Genomic DNA, 23,742 nt, shown 5'->3' on the forward strand with positions numbered 1-23,742 from the left:
TTTTTCTAATAAATTAATAGTAATATTTTTTTGAAAGGTGATTAAGCCATTCTTTGGATCATTAATAGAGAATGTACGTACCACAATTATCATCTGTTGAAATTCCTCAGGAATTCGATTTGGTTGCTGCAGCAAACGAAATGTTTTCATGCACAAAGTACTGTGGTACGGCAGAAAAGAAAAGATTCATAGAAAAAAATTATCCAAAATTTAAAGAACTTGGTATCGACCCGTTTTCAAACAAAATCAATCAAAATGACTTAGCAGAATATTTCATTAGTCATCAGTCCGAAATTCCTTCAATCAACAATTTTCAACTCATTAATTCACCAAAAATTGCATATTTACTTTATAAAAACGGACTTATTCAATTAAATTTTATAGAAAATGTTCTCAATACATGCCCTTTTCCTGAAAAAATCAAGCCTTTCTTACTATATTTTCCAAAAGTAAATCTTTCGCAGATTAATCTCACAGAAGGAAATCAAGAACTGCATGATTTTTTATCTCTTACAGATGAGCAACAAAAATATTTACTTGAAAATGATATTGTAAATAATTCTTTACGTTTTCATATCAAAAACGATGATATCAACTACTTAACATCTCTTGAGATTACAGATTACAATGTTTCCTTTACAGATATCCCGGTAATACCTTCAATTGAAGGAGATCTCTATTTACCTTTGTATATTGCTGCACAATTTTCCTCTTTGAAATGCGCAAAGCACTTAATACAACATGGAGCAATTGTCTCACCAGAAATTATGACAAAAGCTATCGAAATTGGTAATATGGAAATTATAAGATTATTTGAAACGGCTGGAGGAAAGAGTAGTACAAATATTCTTGCAGCACTAAACTCATGCAATACAAAAATAGCTGATCATTGCATAGCAAAGTTCGCAGAACGTCATTCTCTTGAAGAAACGAAAAATGAGTTCAAGAAAATACTGGAAAGTACTCATAATGCACGTTTCTTAGTATACTGCATAACAGCTGGAATTAAAATAGACAATATCCGCTTGCCGACAGAGTTTATTCCTTACGCTTTCAAAGAATGCAACAAATTAACATTTGCAAACATCGATGGTAGGATCCATCTTGAAGCAGCAAAGTTACTTATTGATAATGGATGCCAAATACCAGATGATGCCCTAGAAAAATGCACTCAAATTGAAGTAATTTTCTTGTTGCTCGAAAATAAGTGCGAAGTCACTGATAACTTTTATAATAATATTCTCCCTCTTTTATCTCCATCAGAACAACAATGGATTAAATTCAAAATCGCAATGACAAACGCGTGAACCATATGTATGTATTATAATATTAGAATAAACAACTCTCGTATAGCATATATTTCAATTAGATTAGCATTTATGTAATGTTTGTTTTTTTCTAATCGTATTGAAAAATCTTTCTAACGGGCTTTTTTGAAATCTTCGCTAAGGATTTGATAATACTAATGGATATTAATAAATTTATTTGTTTAAATATGTATGTTATGGCTTTAATTAGTTTGGATATAAAAAAAATGAAGATAATGTATGAATAAAATAGGAATTTGTTCCACAAAGAATACACTAGGTATTGGGTTTATTATATCTGTTTAAGATTTGTTCAATGAATCTAAGAGTTGAAATGTTTTTCGTCTGTGATATTTTTCAATTTTTCGTATTTTATGTACGATCAAAAAAATTTCAAATTCAACATACTAGTATATTATTCTAATAATTAAAAACTATAAGACTTTAATACAATTTGAATTGAATTTATGAATTGAAAGGAATACAAAATTGTAAAAGTATTCATTGGTGAAAATGTGATATATTGTATGGTTCCAATTTTACTAGAAACTTTAGTAAAGATAATTATCAGAAAAATAAAACCACTTTTGCATATAGCTCACAATAAATACGTTAGAATTTATTTGCAAATAATAGCATCATAATCTATAAATTATAAAATCCAAATTAATTTTCATCAACTTTGAAAAAATTAACCCGATTTTAATTTATATAATATTTCTTATATCCTATAAAGGCAGTAGATAAAGAATCTCATTTCATCCTTAAAAAATAAAGTCTCATCACACTTTTCAATGCTCGATTTTTAAAAACTGTTTAAAAATGGAGCTTATATTGAAATAGTGTAGAGACTAAAAATTACCACAGACTATTTCAGAGGATTGAGTGGCAACTCAATCCTCTGAAAAGTCTGAGGTAATTTGCAAAATTAATCAATTAAATTCCCTAAGAAATATTTTTTGAGCGTGATTTTATATCGCCTAGACAGGATATTGATATTGGTTAATATGCGATCAAAAGCACTAAAAAATAATTTTCTGAGAATGTTTTCTCCGATAACATTTAATTTTTCAAGTACAATCTGATAATAATAGAATGAAATTAATCTCAAAATTTTACATTTCAATTCTGACATTCTCAAAAAATATTTTACAATGAACGATTCCTCAGGTGTTTTGGAAATCCGTCGCACCGATGGATTTCGCGTTATTGATGATATATGCTTTCTCCAAAACCCTTATGGATTTGCGCAGAAGAATAGCACATTTTCTTTCCTTGTAGGAAATTCGACCCCATATTTCGGCCAGACGTATGATATGTCACCTAAGCCAATCAAAAACACAGCAACTGATCTAGGAACAGCCCTAGATATTACTATATCCAATGATTGCACAAAGGCAATTTCTGTTCATGAAAATGCTGGAATTGCATACTGGGATTTAGTGAAAAACAAATTGATTGATCGTATTAGAACACCTCGCCAGCTCAAATTTGTGGCTTACACCGAAGAAGATAATTCATTTTATGGATTTGACAACGAGAATACCCTATTTAAGTATAATTTTAAGAAAAAAATCTCAAGTAACCTCCATGAAATGGAATTATATAAGTTTCCGAACAATATTACCAAAGTTGATAATCAACTGACAAACTATCTCATAATTTCAACTGATAATGCTATCTACATCTTTGTTCCTGCAAATAATATCATTAACCAATTTTATCAGGCCATGAGAGATCAGAAACCGAAATTTTATCTCGCAAAACGCGATGATGTTCCAGAAATCTACGTAACTGATGGTCCATACTGCAAGATATTTAGAATGGAGAATGTCCTTACAACTGGATGCGTTCGCGAATGCTGTTTCGAAGCAACAATAACTAATATTGCTTTCTGCAGCTGTAATTTGGCTGCTGCAACTCTAACCAACGGCTCTCTCTTACTCTTTAACTGTTCCTCCAAAATCGTGCAAAAATACCAAAATGCGAACATTACAGATCTGATTAAGAAGTCTTCCATCATATTTGGTCAGAAAGATCAAATATTCTTCATCGGCAAGAGAGGAATAATTGAAATGACTCTCTTCGACTGGAAGAAGTTACTTCAAGAATATTTTGACAAGAAACTATTCATCGAATGCTTCTCAACGGCTATTACTATCTACGCTGGTACAGCTGTTGATTACTTCGGTGTCAGTACAAATCCAAATATCCGCTGTATCCAATTAGTTGATACTGTTGGTCCAATGTTGACTGAATCACTTAAGAGCGCTCAAACAGAAGAAGTCGCAGAATGGATATTTACTACAGCAAACGCGTTCGGAATGCGTGATTTCGTGTTTTCTACAGCATATAACTACTTTGAGAAGGAAAATCGTCTTCCTTTCTACTTCAGCCTCATCTTTGGCCGTCAGGGATCCATATTCATACCTCAAGCTCCAGCAAAAATCGTTATTAAATTTGCAGAATTATATAACTCAATGAACAAGCTTTCTGAATGCGAAAGTTATCTTTCTTGTGTCGAATACACACCGGAAAGTGCCAAAACAGTGCTTGATATCGCAAATCAGTACAAAATGTACAAATTATACCTGAAACTCTCAATTTCAATATACCACAACGCCATAGAACCATGCAATATATACTTAGAGAATGGAAAACTCAAGGAATTCATGGATATTGTCTTCATTAACGAAGCAATTCCAGGAATTGACCAAAGAATCCTTGGCGTTTTGGTTTATTGGACATTTACATATGTTAACGGTTCATTTGAACGCTTAAGAACCGTTTTAAAGGCTGATTGGAAGAACGCAAACGTTTTTATCAACAAAGTTCTTTCGTTACTTCCTGTAAAGCTTGCCAATGGTGTTGTTATAACACAAGAAGGCGTAATCGATGCAATTCTTAGAACAGTTTGCACTGAAGATTACGATTTAATCGAACATATCCTTGAAACATGCTTCCAGATCATAAATTCAACAGGACAACGCATTCCACCACCTGTCATTCCAATAGCAATGCACTGGATCTTCAACAGTTACGGCTGGAGCGAACATCGCATTAATTTACTGAAACTCGCAGCCCAACAATATCCAAACTACATCCAACTCGATAGGTTGAAGTCATACATCGAAGGCGCAGGGTTCTCAAGCCTTCTCCCTTCAGCTAAAAACGATCATGAATCAAATATCCGTATGATGTCAATGAATCGTGAAAATACTTGTCAGTTATTCAAATATTTCGACGATCACTACATCAAAGAGAACAAAAACATGACTCCTGACCAAATTGAAGCGAATAACAGCTCTCTCATCAAAGCTTTCACGAATTACATACAGTCATTCATCATTGCAAGCCCAGAAAACGCCGTCCGCATCGTTAACGAGTACGTTCCAACACTTCATAACAATATTGGAACTGTATGCAACACTTTTTGCGAATGGTTATATCTGGCAGCAATGATTGGCTCTAAATATGACTTTATACTTACTCAAACTGACAGAACTCGTTACTTTGTCTTGATGTGCAAATATGCACCAGAAAAAGTCGTCAAATACCTTGATGAAACACCAGATATCAACTTAGATGCCGCCTTAGAAGCCTGCCTCTCCAATTCCGTTCTCAAAGGAAGTATCAAAATTTATATGTTGCAAAGTGAGTCGCAAAAGGCCATTGAGCTCATGGCAGGTGAGAACGAGAGATTGCTAGTAACGTTGATCCAGTCCGGCCAAGAAATAATTCTGACATCAGCAGATAGAGTCCAAGAAGAGCCACTTTTGAAAGACGCCCTTGAAAATATCAAAATGGCCCTGACAACAGCAGAAAAAGCACCAAACGCTAAAGATATCGTTACAAAAATGTGGAAAACACTTTTCCAAAGTTTCCAGTTGCCAATTTGGCTTTCCCAGAACAAATCATCACCACAAACGAAGCAAGCAATTGCTCTGTTCTTTGCTTACTTCATTGTGGAAGCTCTAGGACGAGCAAATGTTGATTTAATATTTAGTTTGCTTCGCCAAGAGTTCAGAGCTCTTAATTCTTCACAGTACAGGAATATTTTCTCATTCCTTATTGGATATTTGGGTTACAGATACAATTTATCCCAGAATGTCGAAAGTATTTACATGGAAGACTGTAGAAAGATGAGAGAACTCGCGGAACTGACGAGAACAAGAGGTATTATCATTGATAACGCTGTTTGTGGTATGTGCAAGCAGCCAATTAACGGTGCTGGCGGAGTCGGAATGAAATGTTACGAATGCGGACATTGTTTCCACAATAATGCAACATGCGGTGCAGATAAAATATGCCCGGTCTGTAAAGGAGAGAAACAAGAAGAAATGAATAGAAAGAGAAAAATGAAATTCGATAGAGGAGCTTCTGTAAGAGTAAGGAAGCTTCAGAGAGTAGATCATGGTATGAAAGTCCCTCCAAGAAAGAATTCTGCTGATAATACGTCGTTGAACAGCTCTGCAACTTATTTCCAAAATGAATACAGTGAAACATCAACATCCAGCAGAACTTTGTCGAATAAGAAGAAATAGTTACCAGATGCTATACCTGTAACTCCTCAACTTTAATTTAAAAAAATGATTTTTTAATTTTTATCAACTTCGAAAAAAAAATTTTTTTCTGACAAAATTTGTAAATCAAAAAAAATCTGACAATAATTTTTTTAATAAATAAACGGCCACATTAAATGACAAAGTTACAAGGTATCCATGAGAAGAATATTGATTATAAGGAAAAGTATCAAGCAAGTCTTACTAAGTTTTGGGAACTACAGAAATTAGAAACAACAAAAGAAGAAGAGCAATATAATCAAAAAGTTATTGAATTTGGAGAAACAGTTGATCAATGGCAACGAAATATTGCCGAGCTTCAAAACGAAAATAAAATTCAACTTCAAAAGCTTAAAGATTCAAATTATGATCAAATTAGAGCCACTTACGAAGCGGCACAAAAAGAGTTAGAGAGACTTGAAAGACTAAGAGATGTTCTATCAACATTTAATTAATAAACTGTTTGTTAATTATCGAAATACAGAAAAAAAAAATAATTATTTTTGTTAATACGAAAAATGAGCTATACATCATATCAATGTGCTTCTAAATAGGCTGTTAATGACTGTTTTTATTAATACATACAAAAAAATTTATAAAATAATTTATGAGGGCTCTACTGAGCTTCCTGTTGACGTTTTTTTGGGACATCAGGATCAGGCTCTACTTCACTATCTTCTTGGTCATTATTTCCTTTGTTTTTTGTTTCATTTTGAGGATTAAAAGCAACTGGATTAGCAGGAGCAGCATTCTTTGCCTTCATTTCAAGAGTACGGACAACGGAGTAAAGCCCTGAGAAAGCAATGATCATAACTGTTCCAATAAATTTTTTGATCGTCATTTTTTCACTACTTGGGAAAATATAGAACGCAAGGATTGTCTGAATGCAAGCCTTAACAGTTCCGGCAAGATTATGCGTAAGAGGAGACGTAACGTTAATATTAATAAAAATCGCGATATTTATAAGGAATCCGACCACACCAGCAAGTGTTTGCATGATCCAGAAATTGGCTGAAAGTTTTCTTGTCAAAACTTCAAATTCTCCGTTGAAATAAATTAAAGGAATAAAAGCAATGATAGCTATTGGAGTATTGTATTCGATAAGTACGTATTCGTTGTTGTCCAATGATTTGAGAGTCTTTTTTACGACAATTGAGTAAAGAGCGACGAATAAAGAAGATGCAACGCCATAAAAGCATCCTTTCCATGTTAATCCGATCTCTCCTTCTACTCCAAAGAAGAAACCGATGATAACTCCGATACAGCATAAAACTGCCTTAAGAGAAGTAGTTTGGTTTAAAATAAAGTAAGTTAATAAAATATTGAAAAGAATAGTTAAGGATCGGACGACTTGGTAGCCAGAAACACTTACAAATTGCAAGCATTTATTATTGAGACCGATTTGTAAGAGATATGTTACACAAACAGGTAAAACTTTGACAAATGTTTGAAAATCGTATCTAATCGGAGGAAATATATTTAAGATGGGAACATTTTGGCAAAACGTTGAAATAATGATGATAATGATGTAAGTAACGATAAATTGATACCAAGACGTGAATAAAGCGCCTGCTTTTTCTTTAGACTCTGACATGACAAGTCTGTTTAGGAAAACAAGGATAATTGAGATGGACATATAAAAAGTAACAGCAAATATTGTTTTTCCTATGGTTTTCGTTAGTATTTCGTCTTGTTTTGGTGATTTGTTGGAGATTAATGGCTGATTATTCTCTTCCTTAGACATGAATGGTTTTGTTCGAAATAAAAAGTGACGTTTTTTTCCATTTTGATAGAATCAAAGAGGTTTACCGTCAAAATAATAATAAGATTTATGGAATTCTGGTCGAAAAAACAAAAAACCTAAATCTGAAAAAGCTTCCAAGAACATTGTCCTTAATTTTAAAATTAATGAAAATATTCGAGGAAATTATAGTTCAAATGTTACATATATAGAATTTTGTTAAAATAATTCTGTTTCTATTATTTAATTTCTTTATTTAAGATGAGATTCATCGCAAAAAATTGATTTGAATTCAAAAGAATCAAAAAAAATTAGTCATGACAAAATTTTAAAACAAAAAATGTTGTGTTTCATGTTATTTTTATGATTTTGAAATTTTTTTGGAAATCAAAATAAGCTTGAAATCATACCAATGGCTTGGCCCGATATTGGGTTTACCATTTCCAAGCTTATTTTCTCATCATAAAATATTATTCGTATTTCTTTCGAAGCAAATGATTCTTTGTTTAGAAGCACAACATCAACCATGAAAAAATTGCAAGAGCTATCTTCGAATTAGGTCCAGTATATCTATACCCATAATTCATAAAAAAATTATGTGTTTGCAATTAAAACACATAAATAACAACTAAATGAAATAGAGTTTGATCAAGAATTATAGCCATATTTACTAAATTTTCATCTACAACACCATTTTTTGCCTTATATATTTCATCCATTTTTCAAAATTATAAGAATTGAGATTAGCCACTTAATGTTTACACAATATTAAAAGAATATAGTTAAATATTCTTATATAAACTAAATTGAATAATTCCAATATTATTCATCTTTGAATTTTTTTGTTCTCATATAACGACATACTCTATAATATGTCCTAGACATTAAGCAAAAAGTATGGTTGTATGTTATTATATATAGTCAAGCAAAATTGTTTTGATGCGTATATTTTCTGAGCGAATCATTAATAATAGCTTATATTTGGCATGTGAATATTGTATAAAGGCTTAAAGTATTAAAGTAGCTAAACGAAATAAGTCATTTTTCATATGAAATATAGTAATTATTTCATAATGATGTATTAAACGAACCACAAACTCATTACATAGCGAGCCAAACAATAACACAATCGAAATCTATGACGTGATATGATGCATGATGGAAAATTTATTGACAGAGCTCGAAGTTTCCGTCACTTTTTTAGTCACCTTTTAAACAAATGACCACGAAACACTTAGTTGAAGGCGTTTCTCATCATGCGTTGAGCAAACCCTGGACATTTTCTTATTGCATCCCAAGCGGACAAGGAAAAAGCAATATTGCATGGGAAAAATTCATCCATCCATTGACCGATTTCTCAAGCTACGAAGATTTCTTTGCAATTTATAATTCAATTGAACCACCATCAGATCTTCCAAAAGCATGCCGTTACTATGTTTTTCAGAAAGGAATTCAGCCAATGTGGGAAGATCAGGCAAACCAAAACGGTACACAGTATACAGTTGAAATTCCAAATCCAAACGAGAAAAATAAAGAAAAGGGTGTTATCTTAGAAGCTCAAAATAAATGGTTGGATTTAGTTCTTTCTGTTTTCACAACTTTCCCAGTTGATAAGATTAATGGAATAGAATACAACAATAGAGGAACAACAATACGTTTAGGCGTTTGGACAAGAAAACTCGAGAATGATAAAGAAAAAGATGAAATTGCTGCAAAGATTAAGGAAGTTCTTGGACCTCTTGGTAATAATTTAGAGGCTAAGCCAATGCAAACAGCCCCAGCCAATGAAAACCAACCAAGAAAGAACGGTGGAAGAGGCCATAATGATAGAAGACCAAAGAGCTCAAATCAAAACCATAAACCAAAGCAAAGGAATGACCACCCACATCCAAATAAATAAAGTCATACTCTTGAAAATAAAACTTTTATTCTCATATTTTGATAATTTTAATTTTTCTTATTGTTTTTTCACTAACCATCAATTGGATGAATGACAAGCACCTACAATTCATACTTTATATCTGTTTCAACAAAATATTTTATCTACATTTTTATCAAAACAACCAGAATATTCTTTGGTTTAATTGAACTTTCCATGGTAAAGAAGAATGCAACTAATATTGTCTAGTTTTATTCAATCTCGAATTAATCCCTCTTCAATACCCATATTTTATTCAAGAATTCTATGCGTATGATGATGTATATATGCTTCTTGAATTTCTATTATTGATTCATTCCATTTTTTATGGAAGATAGTTCATCTTCGGCGATTAGTAATTCGTCCGGAAGAGAACATTCAGATAATGAACTTCCACGATCATTAAATATACAATCAGATGGTATGAAGCATCAAAAAAGATCCACAAAAAGCATATTAAAAGAAATAATTCCAACACAACTCAATAATCAAGTAGATTTCGTCACATCTGATGTAATAGCTGTCGTTTTCTTCATTTTCGTCGGAGTTTTCCTCAGAGCTTTTCGCATTTACTATCCAAATACTCCAGTCTTCGATGAAGTTCATTTTGGTACATACATCAATAATTATATGAAAGGAACATACTTTACAGATATCCATCCTCCATTACCAAAGCTCATTATGGCATTTTTTGCATATTTAGGAAATTATAATGGAGATATTGACTTCAAAAAACTTCAAGAAACAAAAGCAGAATTCCCTACATTTGAATACGCAACTCTTCGTCTAGTACCGGCTGTTTTATCCGGTTTAGTTCCAGTTTTCACATTTTTAACAGTTAAATTTGCACATTTATCATCATTCTCAGCTTTTACGTGTGCTTGCTTTGCATCTTTAGATCAATTACTAATTACTGAAAGCAGATTATATGTTACAGATGGAATTCTTCATTTATTTTCAATAATTGCCATATTTTCTATCTTTGTTTATGAAAATTATCCAAGTATAGTTACTCTTATAGCTCAAAGTTTATGTATTGGCCTCGCAATTTCAAGTAAATTAACAGCAGGTGGATTAATCTTACTAGCTTTATTCAGACAGTTCCAAAACTATAGCAAAATAATGAGCTTTACAAGAGCAAAGGATGCTTATATCAGATGTCTCATTATTATCGCAGGAGCTTCAGTTGTATTATTTTCATCATATTATGTACATTTATCTATACTTCCTTATGAACCAGTTAATGCTACAAATATTCCTGATTGCATTCGTGACTCTCTTGTCTCAAGAGAGGACCCTAAATGGCATAAAAGATTCACAGGCTCTTCTTTTCTATGGAGAATAGTAACATTACTATTTACAAGCCAAAAGAGGAACCTTGAAACAAAGAAAGGACACCCTTACGCTTCAAAATGGTACTCATGGCCTCTTGTTTCATCAAATTGGTTACTTTACTGGATATCTGATGATCAGAAACATTATATTGCATGCGCTGGTAATCCTTTCTTGTGGCCAATCTTGTTTGGATTCACTTTATTTGCAATTATTTCGGTATTTCTGACAAATGATCGTAATTCATCATTATCTCTTTTTGTTTATGGATATTTATTCTCATATTTACCATTTATTCTCATTAGACGTGATACTTTTTTGTATCATTACTCGATTCCACTTATTTTTTCAATGATGATCTGTGTTTGCATCACTGAAATGTATATTCCACCAAAGATTCGCTCTTTCTTGTTTTCTCTTTTTATTTCTCTTTCTTTGTTAGGTTTTATGTTGTTTGCTTGCTGGTGCTATGGATTGACAGTTCCTGATATCAATTTCCTTGTATTTTATAAGCACTGGCTTAAACTTAAAGAATAAATTGTTTTTATTATATCGTAATTTCCAGATTTTTAAATAATTTAACAAATGGTTCAGTTATTATGAAAAACTAAGTATAAAACAATTAAAAACATAGAAATTTATTCCTAATTTTTGAGTGGATGTCCATTCTTTAAATTATACAAAAAATCAAAGTAATTGTGATCATTTGACATATCATAAGTCGCATATACATATTTACATCTATCGTTCTGAATAATAAACAACGCTATAATGATTGTACAGGCAGTATCAAAGTTAAGAATTTCATTTCTGATGATAACCCGGAGCCAATTCCTGATGGAACATACGTTTTTGTTGTTGGAAGAATTACAACTGCTATTGAAGATGGAATATCTTCATTCACAATCAAACCCATAACTGAATTCGATCAAATTCCTTATCATATGCTTTACGCTTTGTTCACACACTTACAGACAACAAGAGGAACACCTCCAGACTCCTCTTTCGCTCAAGCACCAAAGCATATTGAAACAGCACCTCCTCCAATGAGATCAAGCGAAGACAGAGATGAAAAGATTAAGAACGATGTCATTGAATTCCTCAAAGAGAACAATTCAGATCGCGGAACTCCAGAAGAACAAATTATTCAACATTTCTCACACATATACTCGGCAGAAGAAGTTAAGAAAGCAGTTGAAACAGCAAACTTTAATGGTGAAATCTACTCTACAAGCGAAGATAATTGTTATAATCCTTGCTAAATTTTGAAGGATTTTTCTCTTGAAATCATTGTTACTGATACAATATTTAATGTTTGCTCTAATATCTTTAAATGGATTTCAGAGCTCATAAATTGCATATTTCCTTCTAATTTTGAGTTTTCAGATAATAATGTATTCAATATCTTTTTAATAATCATGTTAGAACATATTGCAAAAATGCACCAGCGTTTTTATTTATAATACAGAATGCCATCTCGCATAATAACAAGCTTATAGGAGTCGATACAATTCCAATGCTTAACGAAGCCATCTTCGAGCGCAAGGTTTATGGTTTGAAGTGGGTTTGCGAAGGTCTTAATCATCGCAAGCTTTCACATGTTACTACAATTTACGCTGCTCCACTTGTTATCGACAACGGCCGCCGCTCCCCAACATCAGATCTTCGTCTCATCCTCCGTATCATTATAGAACACAAGTACCGCGTCTATTCTGCTCTAACAACAATCCACCGATGGACACATGTCCGATTTGGTGAAGAGAAGAACATCTTCTCATACCATTGCAATATCGAAATGCTCGAAATGTTTTACGAACTTCCAGTTCTTTCTATATACTGCCTCACTTTACTCTCTGATACCACAATTGCATACGAACATGAGAATATTCGCAATTCACTCACCTATGAAGCTACACAGGAGGTAAAGCGAACCATCAGTATTCTCAACTTGTTCTATCCAATTTCTCTTGAAGAAGTTCCGCCCATCTTGTAAATTCGCGAGTTCGGCTGTGTCTCTGTCTTAAAGTACTAAGAATAAATTTAAAAAATAATAAATAATTCTAACTAACAAACTGTTTCTACTTGAAACCAGCACCAAAAAATCGAGATATAGGAAGAACAATAGATTTTATTTCATTACTAAAACAATACAAAGAGAAGTAATGAAATGATATGAATAATGATAAACAATTTCATATTTTGTGATAATATTCTTCTTTATCACTAAATCTAAAATAGGAAACTCTGCTTCACACAGATATGATGAAAAGTGTGAAAGATGATGAATAGAATATATATTTTCAACATTATTTGTTGTAACTAATTGAAATGTTTTATCTGTTATTCTGTCACAGAAAGAATCTTTAACTGTAATTGAACCAGAATAATCTTGATAAAATTCTTTTCCTGGTCCTGTGTTTCCAAGAAATGAACAGTTTTCAATAAGAACAGTTGATCCACCTCCATAGAATGTTCCATAATCAGATTCTTTGTGTTCATTATTCAAAACATTACAAAAATTAAAATTATAGTTACCATTATCTAATTCTAAAATTAAATAATTTGATGTTGTGTTACAAAATGATGAATATGTTACGTTACTTAGACTTGTTGGAATAGTTAGAAGTATTCCTGAGTCATATTTTGCTTCACAGAAACTTGTGTTAATTGATTTAACTTCAATATTTCCATAACAAAGATGATTTGTATAAGATTTTTCTAAATTTCCGCATTCATAAAAAGAACTTTCATAAAGATAATTTTTATTATTTGATTTAGAAACTAATTCAACATATGAATGATGTCCTTGAGAGTTTGTTTTTGATTTGTAGCCACATGTTCGGTATTGGACAATGGAACTATCACAGGAAAAGTATATAGATCCACCATTTGCAATACTACTGCAGTTAGTAAATGAACAATCTGAGTTAAGAAATTTATTGTTTGTTTTCGTAAAATAAATGGCACTATTTGTCGTAATTTCAATGAATATACTGTTAAAAATGAAACACTCGTTTTCTGTTGATGTCGCTCGAACATTCTTCCCAGTGATTGGTTTTGGAGAAGTTGATGTTCCATAAAAAAGTTCCCAAACATCACCAGCAGCTTGAGAAAGATCAAATACTTTCTCTTCCTAAAATGAATTGTAAACTTCAGAAAACTACTTCCCTTGTCAAAATTTTTAATGAGTCGTATCATGACTGTTTAAAAATTTGGCCTCACCCCTGTTATTGTTTTTGATTGTCAAGCAGCCAAGTTCATGACAAATTAGAAGCTTCAAGAAGAGCGACGTGAATTATTACTTATTACTCATCAATTATAAATAGAACGACGATATTCTCTTCCAGAAAGGAATGTAAACGGGAAAAAAGATATTACCATACTTAATGAGTCGTATCATGGCTGTTCAAAAGTGTAGTCTTACACCTGTTGTTGTTTTTGGTGGTCAATCACTTTCCGCCAAGTTAATTACAAATCAGAAGCGTCAAGAAAAGTGACAAGAATCATTATTTATTACTCAACAATTAGAAAAAAGACGGCAATTACCATAAGCATTTGAATAATATCAAAAATTAGTTTAAATCACATCAGCAACAGTATGTACATGCATGAAAGTACTTATGAATGAATACATCGAGTAGTTAATTGAAAAACAACAAAAATAATTTTGATATTTATTCAAATTACGAAATTAAGGGTGCCGGAAAGTGAAATGAAAGCTATTATAAAAGCATCACTTTTCAAGCCAATAAAATCATTTTTATTTTGATTAATTTGTATAATTTTTTTTTTTTTAAATTACTTTTTCTCCATATTGCAGCACCTAGATATCATTCCTGCAGTATCAGCCTATACTATGGAAAAACCAGGGACTAGATAGGTCAGCAAGTACGAAAATTGAGAAGCAGTTTTCTGAGGACTGGAAGTATCCAAGACTTCAATCACATAGAAATAAAAACCTTAGTATATCCCCTACTAATATATGTTTCAATATCATTAATATCTTTACTACAAATGAAGTTATGAGCAATACTCGAAATCGCGTCACCACATTATCCGGCACCCTTAAATTCGCAATTCTGATTTCAAAGGTGAATCGCAAAAATTTTGGGGCGTACGATAAATTTATCGTCAAAAAATTAAAATCATATACACATGAAATATAACCTAAATTTTCAATTTTTAACTCTCGAAAAAATAATCGTATGCCCCAAAATTAGCTTCAGAATTTTTATTTTTCTCATAACACATGATATAGAAATTTCTTCTTTCATATAGTCTTTTTAGATCATTACGATCTAAAAATGGAAAAATTAGCTATGAATTTAATAAAAACAAAAAATTCGATTTTATTTATTAACAATAAACAAAAAACAAAGTTATAGGAATGCTCCAGGAAGATGAACTGCTTTAGTTATCTCATCCATGTGTGTAAATAAAAAGAAAGTAACAAATAATTCAATAACACAAATAAAAATGAAAATATAAGACAAAATTGATGTTTTCTTAGGCAAATCAAATTTAATCTCCACTTTACTGAGATTAATAAGCTCATTTGTAAAATTACGACTAGATTTGAAAATAGATTTGAAAACTTGATTGACAGATTGATTAAAATAGCCAAGCATGTCATTAGCACTTACATAGTTATCATATATTGACTTATTAACCTCGCCCATTGATCTACAAGCCTCAGTCATGACTCCTTGCCAATCTTGAACGTATTTCGCTAAATCTGTCTTTATATACTCGTTAATATTCTTAAAAGTGGCCATACTTTCTGTTGCTTTGAATGCTTCGTCAATTAAATCTAAAACTGTACTGTAAGACGTGGAATTATAGAGTCCTCCGTGTTGTACGTTATATGAGGCTGCTCTGCCAAGTGTATACTGCTTCTCCATCTCTTTAAAAGCGTTGTGTTTGTAATGAAGTGTATCATAATACGAATCATTAGTATTTGTATGGGTTTCTGGCTGGTAGAAGTTATCCATATCATGACTTTTATCTGAAATATCGCCTTCCATTGAGAGTTGAAGCTTTGAAAGTAATAATCCTGATTCATAAGCTTTATTTTGAGCGGTAAGGCCTAAATAGAATTCACTATAGTCAAATTCTGCCTTTTGTCTAGATCCTCGAATAAGTTGACCATCTCCTGGATCAACAGCAGTGTAAATTTGATTATTCGAAATTCCGAAAATTAATCCGAAGGTAAAATCATCTTCAACATCAAAAGTAAGATCTGGATTAGGTAATGCGACAGTTCTTAAATCGATTGATCCATCAGATTGAAGTGAATTCAAAGTAAATTTCTTTGTTGTTTCATTAATTCTAATAAACTCTCCGATAATAGCTAATCCTTTGAATGCAGAAGGACCTCCATTGAAAGACGTATCTGATGCGGCATCACTAGTATAAAATAAAGCGAAACTTAACTCTTCATGTGGTTGTATGACTGTTAAATCGACTCTAATAGACCAAGAATCGTCTGGAAGAATTGCTTTTGACCACATTGAGCCCTTTGATCTTCTAATTGGTGGTAATAAAACAATTTGATCGGAATAAATTTGAGTATTACCGAAAAAACTCCATGTATTTATTGTACTGTTTTCATCAAGTCTAAATGGCTCTTGCAAATCAAGCAATGACTTACAACTTCCTAAAGAGAAATACGAAAACAACATTTGACGTTACGGGCGTGAAATCACGTGAGGGTTCAATCAGAATAAGAGATTATGCCATTACTACTTATATACGTAATCTCTAATAAGAGTGTAAGCTCGCATCGAGTAGTACCGATTTGATTTGTGAAATCTAATATACGATAAATTAAAATATTGAATTCCTTTACGTCATGAGCAGACGTACGCTCAATTTCAAACAATTATACAAGATATTCTAGTAGGATGAAAGCGTTTGGAGCGTTCAAAACAAAACATTCATATTCAAGCATAAAACTAACATTGATCGCAGTTTAAAGGTATCAAATGTACAAAATTATTGATGGCAAATACAAACATTATAGTAATATATCTCAACGTGACTTTGTAAACATGATTATTTTTGAAATTATCGAGAAAACCATCGTTAAAGAAAAAATACTCAGTAAATATTCTTTAAAATCATAAAACATAGATATTACTAATAGAAATATATGTGTTCTAACATGTTTTCGAAATTGATGAATCCTCAATATGAATAGAATGACATTTTGATTCATAGATAACTTATAAAAACATAAAACGCACATTGAGAAATGTGTCCCATTACGTTTTCTCCTCATTCAGAAAAACAATTCCTCCGACCACTTATTGACAGAAAAAATTATTGACGATACACATTCAATTTTTGAGAAAAACGATCGACCACTCATTGGTTCTTAATTGAAAGAAATTGAGAATCGTTTAATTTTCTCTTCATTTTTATTTGTTATGGCTCAGGCATTTAACAAGAGCAAGAAAGTTCAGGCATTCGTCGACGAGTTCGTCGCCCTTTGCAAGCCAAAGGATGTTATGTGGATTGATGGTTCCCAGGAACAAGCTGATATGCTTTTCAAGCAAATGGTTGACTCCAAGATGGCCATCAAGCTTAACCAGGAGAAGCGCCCAGGCTGCTACCTTTACCACTCCGACCCACGCGATGTCGCTCGTGTTGAGTCCCGTACATTCATCTGCTCCAAGAACAAAGAGGACGCAGGACCAACAAACCACTGGGAAGATCCAGAAGTCATGAAGAAGAAGCTCCGTGGTCTCTACAACGGCTGCATGGAAGGCCGTACAATGTACGTCATCCCATTCTCAATGGGCCCAATCGGATCCTCCATCGGTAAGAACGGTGTCGAGATTTCCGACTCTCCATACGTCGTTGTCTCAATGAGAATCATGACACGTGTTTCCACAAAGGTTCTCGAATGCATCGGTGAGAACGGCGACTTCATCCCATGCGTCCACTCTGTTGGTTACCCACTTAAGGATGGCCGCCAGGATGTTGCTTGGCCATGCGACCCAGAGAACACATACATCACACACTACCCAGAGGAACAGGCTATCTGGTCTTATGGCTCTGGCTATGGTGGCAACGCTCTTCTCGGCAAGAAGTGCTTCGCTCTCCGTATCGGCTCCAACCTCGCCCGCAAGGAAGGCTGGCTCGCTGAGCACATGCTTATTCTTGGCGTCAAGAACCCAGAAGGCAAGAAGACATTCGTCACAGCTGCATTCCCATCAGCTTGCGGCAAGACAAACTTCGCCATGTTGATCCCACCAGAGGAACTCCGCAAGAAGGGCTGGGAAGTCACAACAGTCGGTGATGATATCGCTTGGATCAAGCCAAACAAGGATGGTGAACTTCGCGCCATCAACCCAGAAAACGGTTTCTTCGGTGTTGCCCCAGGCACAGCTATGACAACAAATCCAAACGCTCTTCTCTCCTGCGCTCGTAACACAATCTTCACAAACGTCGCTCTTACAGATGACGGCGATGTCTGGTGGGAGGGCATGACAGAGGAGAAGCCAAAGCACCTTATCGACTGGCAGAACAAGGACTGGACACCAGATTGCGGCCGTGTCTCATCACATCCAAACTCCCGCTTCGCTGCTCCAGCTGCTAACTGCCCATGCATTGATCCAGATTGGGAGAACCCAGCCGGTGTTCCAGTCTCCATCTTCGTCTATGGTGGCCGCCGCATGAACGATATCCCACTCGTCTTCCAGGCTACATCATGGGCTCACGGTGTTTACCTTGGTGCTACAGTTGGTTCCGAACAGACAGCCGCTGCTGCCGATGGTAAGCTCGGTGCTCTCCGCCGCGATCCATTCGCTATGCTTCCATTCTGCGGCTACCATATGGGTGACTACTTCAAGCACTACCTTGAGATGGCCAAGCTCGCCAAGACACCAATTGTCTTCCACGTCAACTGGTTCCGTAAGTCCCCAGCTGGCAAGTTCCTTTGGCCAGGCTACGGTCAGAACGCTCGTGTTCTCGGCTGGATGGTCAACAGACTCTACGGCAAGGCCCCAACACACCTTTCTCCACTCGGCTACGTCCCAGAGTACGAGGATATCGATTGGGATGGCCTCAACTTCACAAAGGAGCAGTTCCAGGAGCTCATGCACCAGGATAAGGAGAAGATCAAGGCCCAGGTCGCTGCTAACGATGACTACCTTAAGAACACAATCGGCCACGTTTCCCAGGAACTCCTCGACGTTTCTCAGGAAATCCTTAAGCGTTGCCAGTAAATCTTTTTAAAACTTTCTGAATGATTTTATAATTTAACTTCAAATTTTTATAACTTTTTTTGAAAGCTTATCAACGTCTCATTATGCTTATGAAGTTGATTTTTTATAGCTCAAACATAATTGCATGTTGTCAATGAGTTCTTAATTTATATTTTCAATTCAATGAAAAATTTCGAATTCGTTTTTGGCTAGTATAAGTTAGATGTTTTTGAAGTGAGAACTTTAGGAATGCGTATTCATTAGAGTTTTTTTATTGTAAATGTAAGATTCATGGGTTTGAAATATAGATTGAATGTGATACTATAAAAATAATGCTTTTCTTGCTATAAAAGATCTTATTGATATTGAACAGTTATAATTTTGTGACATAGAATCAGTCTATAAATTAGAATTTCTAATAATTCAGTCAATTTTATTAATATCATCGAAAAATTTGTATTTTTCCTTGTAGTTACTGAGATTATGTAGTGTTTTATTTAGGATTAAACAAAATGAAAATTAAAAATGGTGAAAAGTCAACGCTAAAGTATACTTTGTTGTTGAAAGAACAAACGAGCATTGGTTGTATGATTATAAATCCGTTGCCAGAATGGCCTCTTTCAGGAACGCCATAGGGGGACTGGAAGGTTTCACTTCCATTATAAAAAGTGGCTGATGATAGGTCTCCTCTTACGAAGCTACTTCCACCACCACCACCTTGGAGGTCCACGCCTCCACCACCGCCATAGTAACCACCCCCCACCGCCTCCTGACGAGGCGGCCCAGCAACTTATAGCATTTCCACCTTCCAACTTTTTTCCGGGCAAAGAATCACACGATACACCAAATTTTTCATAATGACTTCCAGAACCCCCTTGAATTTGAGTACCGCCTGCTTTTTCTCCGTTATATCCCCCATAACCGCCGGAAAATTCTTTTTTACAGGCTCCTGATCCACCACCCGAGCCAGAGGCGATAATAATATCAGAAATATTGTTATTTACACTGACAAACGTCGACCCACCACCAGTGCAAGAAATATTTCCGTCAGAACCAATCGAATTAATACCAGCTTTATAAAAATTTGAGGAAAGCTTACTATTACCGCATTTCCCTTGGCTTCCAACATAAATATTTAGAGTGGTTTGGCGTTGGATGCTGAAAACTGCTTCTGTGTATGCACCAAGGCCAGAGCTCTGATTATAGATGTATCCTCCTTGGGCACCCCATACGCGGATGAGATAATTAGATGGATTTAGGATAACATCTTGTTTTGCACCTGTGTATTCAAAGAGGTAAGGATACCTCAGAGGAAACTAAAAAATATGAAATATTTATTTGATGATCTTAAGGCGAACGTACTTCAAATAGCAAAAATATAAATATTTATTAACAAATCATTATGAATTTGGCTTTTCCAAAAATTTCAATTTGGTTTTGTTGACCAAAATCTGTCTAGACTGAACTGTATATTAATATCTACAATCATCTCATTATTTGCACTGATCTCAGCAAGAGTTTCATTAATGAGCATCATGCATCCACGAACAATGTTAAAGAACAATGTGATTGCTCCATATTATAATTGTAGGTCATACGCTTCAAATTGCAATGCTTGATATTTGTGGTGATTATCGATTGAAGCAACAAAATCAATTTTGATAAGGGTTTTCCATAGATGATAAAGGATAGGATTTTACATAGCTGCATACTCTTTATTTTGACAATGATTAGCAAATTTGTCACAAGCGGGAGAAAAAAAAATTATCTGAAATAGAAAAATGACTGACTCAGAGGGACCTATTTACGAATGGCGACGAGCATCAGTCATTGCAGTTCTCTCAGGAGACACAATCTGTGTAAAATACACAGGTTTCGAAACAGGAAATAAAGTAATTAAAATCGCTGGTTGCCAAGCACCAAATTTATCATTTTTCACTTCATCTGGTGTTGATGAACCATACGGAATTGAAGCATGGAAAGCACTTCGTAGCATTTTAAAGACAAAAACAGTTCTTTTACGAGTTCCTGAAATTTCGAGATCATCTGAACTTATTAAAGTCCCATTAATAGGCGAAGTAGAAGTAATTACAACAGAAGTCCGCACTGTCCATGATGGAAAAGATGTTTGCGAAAGGTTAATCGTAACTGGCTGCGCAAAACGTATTAATGACTTCGATCCGGAGCGTCTGAAGCCATTAGAATCCCAAGCGAAAAGCAAAAACCTTGGAATTTGGTCTACATCAAAGAAATTGGAGTGCGGCCCGCCAAATATCGAACAAATTTATCAGAAAACGGAATTTACTGCATTTTTAACAGACTTCGATAATAATTGTACTGCAACACTATATTTACCAGAAGAAACAGCCATTGTTGAACTCGAAATTTGCGGAATATTCATGCCGCCGATGCCACCTGAGTTCAGAAACGAAGTTAACAGATTTATTGCCGATCTACTACTCTCAGAACATCTCAGAGTTCGTGTTCTACAAATCAATAAAAAGAAAATGCTTATGGGCGTCATTACTGTCAACGGACTTGATTTCGCATCGATACTACTTCAAAAGGGCTACGCAATGCTTAACGAAGTTACTTGTTTTTACAGATCTGATTCAAATAATCTCGAAGTCTTCGAGAAACGAGCCATCAATCGCAAACTCGGTCTTTGGCAAACATACCTTCCTCTCCAGGACCCTCCGCTTCCTCCAGAATTCGAAGGAACAATAATTGAAATCATATCTACTTCAAAACTGTCCATCCGTCCAAAAGACCAACAGCATGAAGTCATAATTACACTCAACGCGATCCTTGTTCCAGCTTTCGGAGTCAATATCACATCAGAACCCGGTGGATACGAAGCTTACGAATATTTAAGGGAACAAGTAGGTAAAACAGTCAGAGTTGAGGTCAACGATACATTCGGGGACATAAATTACGGTACCGTACACGTCAGACAGTCAGCAAATGCTGAAGTAATGATTCAAGAATACATGGTTAAGAACGGCTTAGCAACGATTTGCTCTAGCGGTGTCATTAAACCACCTAAAGGCATGAAAGCAATAGAAGCAGCTGCTGGGAAGGCTCCTCAGCCTCAACAAAAAAGAGCGATTTCGTATATCGTACCAAGTGAAATGCAATTATCGGAATTTGCTAGAACAACCGGTGAAAAGAAAAAACAAGGAATTATTAGCGCCGTTTATTCGCCTATGTCGTTTTTAATTGACGTTTTGGATCCGAATTATCGAATTCAGTTCTCATTAAAGGACATTGAAGCCTTTTCTCCTGAAGAATATATAACAGAAGTCGCCGTTGATTACCTCAGAACTAATTATTTGAACAGGGAAATCACATTTGTTATCGGAGGAACGGATATATCCAATGGAACGGTCAGTGGTTACTTCGGAATGGGTGAGAATAATGCCGACATAAGAATTGATCTCTTAAAGAATGGTTACGTCAGATTATTAAAAGATGATAACTTAAAACAGTACCAAAAACAAGCCCAAGATGCAAAAATAGGTGATTGGTCACGTGCAAAGAGATTATTCCCTATTCCACCACAGCCCCCGGCCCTTGTTTCCGTTTATGTAACAAAAGTTATTGATCCGCTCACAATTGCTGTTCAAACTAAGCCAAACTCGATGAACTCCATCAGATTCGAGTCCCTGGATTTAATGCCCAATCCAAAACAAGGAAATTTGGTTCTTTTTGTTAGAAATAATTTCGCATACAGAGCTTTAGTCAAAAAAGTCGAAGGCCATGCAGTAACATTGCATCTTATCGACTACGGATTTGTTGTACATGGCTTAATTGAAGAATTACGCAGAATTACCGACCAATTAGCCGGAATTCAAGCAATTGGTATGACAATGAAGCTTGCCTTCCTATCATTGTTCGATACCAACCAAGATATGGTCGTTAGATACCTCCACAACACAATAGGAAGCAAACAAGCGTTACAAGCTCACGTTGTAGGCACTGCTTCGGCTCCTGAGGTCATTTTAACTGTTGGAGAGACACTGGATACAATGTCTTTGCAGTATTTAATGATCAGAGACGGTGCTGCAAAACCTGGCCGAGATATTCCTGATACTGATCATCCTTTATATGGAGATTTAGTCAAACACTTATTAGAAGCTGAAAAAACTGCAAAAACCTCAGATTTAGGCTTTTATAACAAGAAATATTAATTTTTATTCTAATTTTTTTTGTAATTAAATGAAATTTATGTTCAAAACGTTTTTCTTTTCTATGAACTGATACATTTAAAGTCAAAATCATTCAATAATTTAAAAATAAATTTCAAAAAATATCAAAAGCAGTATTACTAAATTTAACTATAGTTTTCTCCATTCCATATGATAGCATATTGGTTTCAAACATTAACTGGTCAAAATATGGAAGTTCCATGAAGAATTCAATATACTTTCACATCTTTTGCACACGCTTAAATAATACTATTTAAGTTATTTTAGACTTTTCAACAATAGTTTATTTAACTTTATTTCCAATAATTTTATTTTTTTTTGACTAAAGTATGAAATTCCAGATATCGCCAAAATAATTCAATGACAGAGCCTATGCCAAATATTTTTAATCTAAGGTTGTTAGATTTTGAAGATTTTGGAAATTTCATTACTAAAAAATAGAGAAGTAATACATAGCGATAAAG

At 34.3% G+C, this 23,742-nt stretch overlaps 10 protein-coding genes across 10 annotated transcripts; 8 read left to right on the top strand and 2 right to left on the bottom strand.

Annotated features, from left to right (window-relative positions):
- Positions 1–71: 71 nt before the first annotated feature.
- On the top strand, positions 72–1,307 carry TVAGG3_0828210 (ankyrin repeat-like family; the record flags this gene model as incomplete). The annotated part of the gene is made up of 1 exon (XM_001307127.1): positions 72–1,307. One exon carries the CDS (start codon positions 72–74, stop codon positions 1,305–1,307), a length of 1,236 nt encoding a protein of 411 aa, XP_001307128.1.
- Positions 1,308–2,456: 1,149 nt separating this feature from the next.
- Positions 2,457–5,870, top strand: TVAGG3_0828220 (VPS8 subunit of corvet complex family; the record flags this gene model as incomplete). The annotated part of the gene is made up of 1 exon (XM_001307126.1): positions 2,462–5,851. The coding sequence occupies one exon, from the start codon at positions 2,462–2,464 to the stop codon at positions 5,849–5,851; it is 3,390 nt and encodes a 1,129-aa protein (XP_001307127.1).
- A 136-nt stretch (positions 5,871–6,006) lies between these two features.
- Positions 6,007–6,324, top strand: TVAGG3_0828230 (uncharacterized protein; the record flags this gene model as incomplete). The annotated part of the gene is made up of 1 exon (XM_001307125.1): positions 6,007–6,324. The coding sequence occupies one exon, from the start codon at positions 6,007–6,009 to the stop codon at positions 6,322–6,324; it is 318 nt and encodes a 105-aa protein (XP_001307126.1).
- A 73-nt stretch (positions 6,325–6,397) lies between these two features.
- On the bottom strand, positions 6,398–7,646 carry TVAGG3_0828240 (GDP-fucose import into Golgi lumen; the record flags this gene model as incomplete). The annotated part of the gene is made up of 1 exon (XM_001307124.1): positions 6,486–7,613. One exon carries the CDS (start codon positions 7,611–7,613, stop codon positions 6,486–6,488), a length of 1,128 nt encoding a protein of 375 aa, XP_001307125.1.
- A 1,177-nt stretch (positions 7,647–8,823) lies between these two features.
- TVAGG3_0828250 (translation initiation factor protein) lies at positions 8,824–9,510 on the top strand (the record flags this gene model as incomplete). Its single annotated transcript, XM_001307123.2, has 1 exon — positions 8,830–9,510. One exon carries the CDS (start codon positions 8,830–8,832, stop codon positions 9,508–9,510), a length of 681 nt encoding a protein of 226 aa, XP_001307124.1.
- A 203-nt stretch (positions 9,511–9,713) lies between these two features.
- Positions 9,714–11,418, top strand: TVAGG3_0828260 (dolichyl-phosphate-mannose-protein mannosyltransferase protein; the record flags this gene model as incomplete). The annotated part of the gene is made up of 1 exon (XM_001307122.1): positions 9,856–11,397. The coding sequence occupies one exon, from the start codon at positions 9,856–9,858 to the stop codon at positions 11,395–11,397; it is 1,542 nt and encodes a 513-aa protein (XP_001307123.1).
- A 97-nt stretch (positions 11,419–11,515) lies between these two features.
- On the top strand, positions 11,516–15,080 carry TVAGG3_0828270 (phosphoribulokinase family protein-related protein family; the record flags this gene model as incomplete). Its single annotated transcript, XM_001307120.1, has 1 exon — positions 12,377–12,853. One exon carries the CDS (start codon positions 12,377–12,379, stop codon positions 12,851–12,853), a length of 477 nt encoding a protein of 158 aa, XP_001307121.1.
- Positions 15,081–15,222: 142 nt separating this feature from the next.
- TVAGG3_0828280 (lectin, mannose-binding, 1 family) lies at positions 15,223–17,159 on the bottom strand (the record flags this gene model as incomplete). Its single annotated transcript, XM_001307119.1, has 1 exon — positions 15,240–16,541. One exon carries the CDS (start codon positions 16,539–16,541, stop codon positions 15,240–15,242), a length of 1,302 nt encoding a protein of 433 aa, XP_001307120.1.
- Positions 17,160–17,281: 122 nt separating this feature from the next.
- TVAGG3_0828290 (PEP carboxykin GTP family) lies at positions 17,282–19,132 on the top strand (the record flags this gene model as incomplete). The annotated part of the gene is made up of 1 exon (XM_001307118.2): positions 17,289–19,091. One exon carries the CDS (start codon positions 17,289–17,291, stop codon positions 19,089–19,091), a length of 1,803 nt encoding a protein of 600 aa, XP_001307119.1.
- Positions 19,133–20,830: 1,698 nt separating this feature from the next.
- On the top strand, positions 20,831–23,647 carry TVAGG3_0828300 (gamete generation protein family; the record flags this gene model as incomplete). Its single annotated transcript, XM_001307117.1, has 1 exon — positions 20,852–23,260. The coding sequence occupies one exon, from the start codon at positions 20,852–20,854 to the stop codon at positions 23,258–23,260; it is 2,409 nt and encodes an 802-aa protein (XP_001307118.1).
- Between the last annotated feature and the right edge of the window lie 95 nt (positions 23,648–23,742).

This window comes from Trichomonas vaginalis, chromosome VI (genome assembly GCF_026262505.1).
Source record: "Trichomonas vaginalis G3 chromosome VI, whole genome shotgun sequence".
Classification (NCBI taxonomy): domain Eukaryota; phylum Parabasalia; order Trichomonadida; family Trichomonadidae; genus Trichomonas; species Trichomonas vaginalis.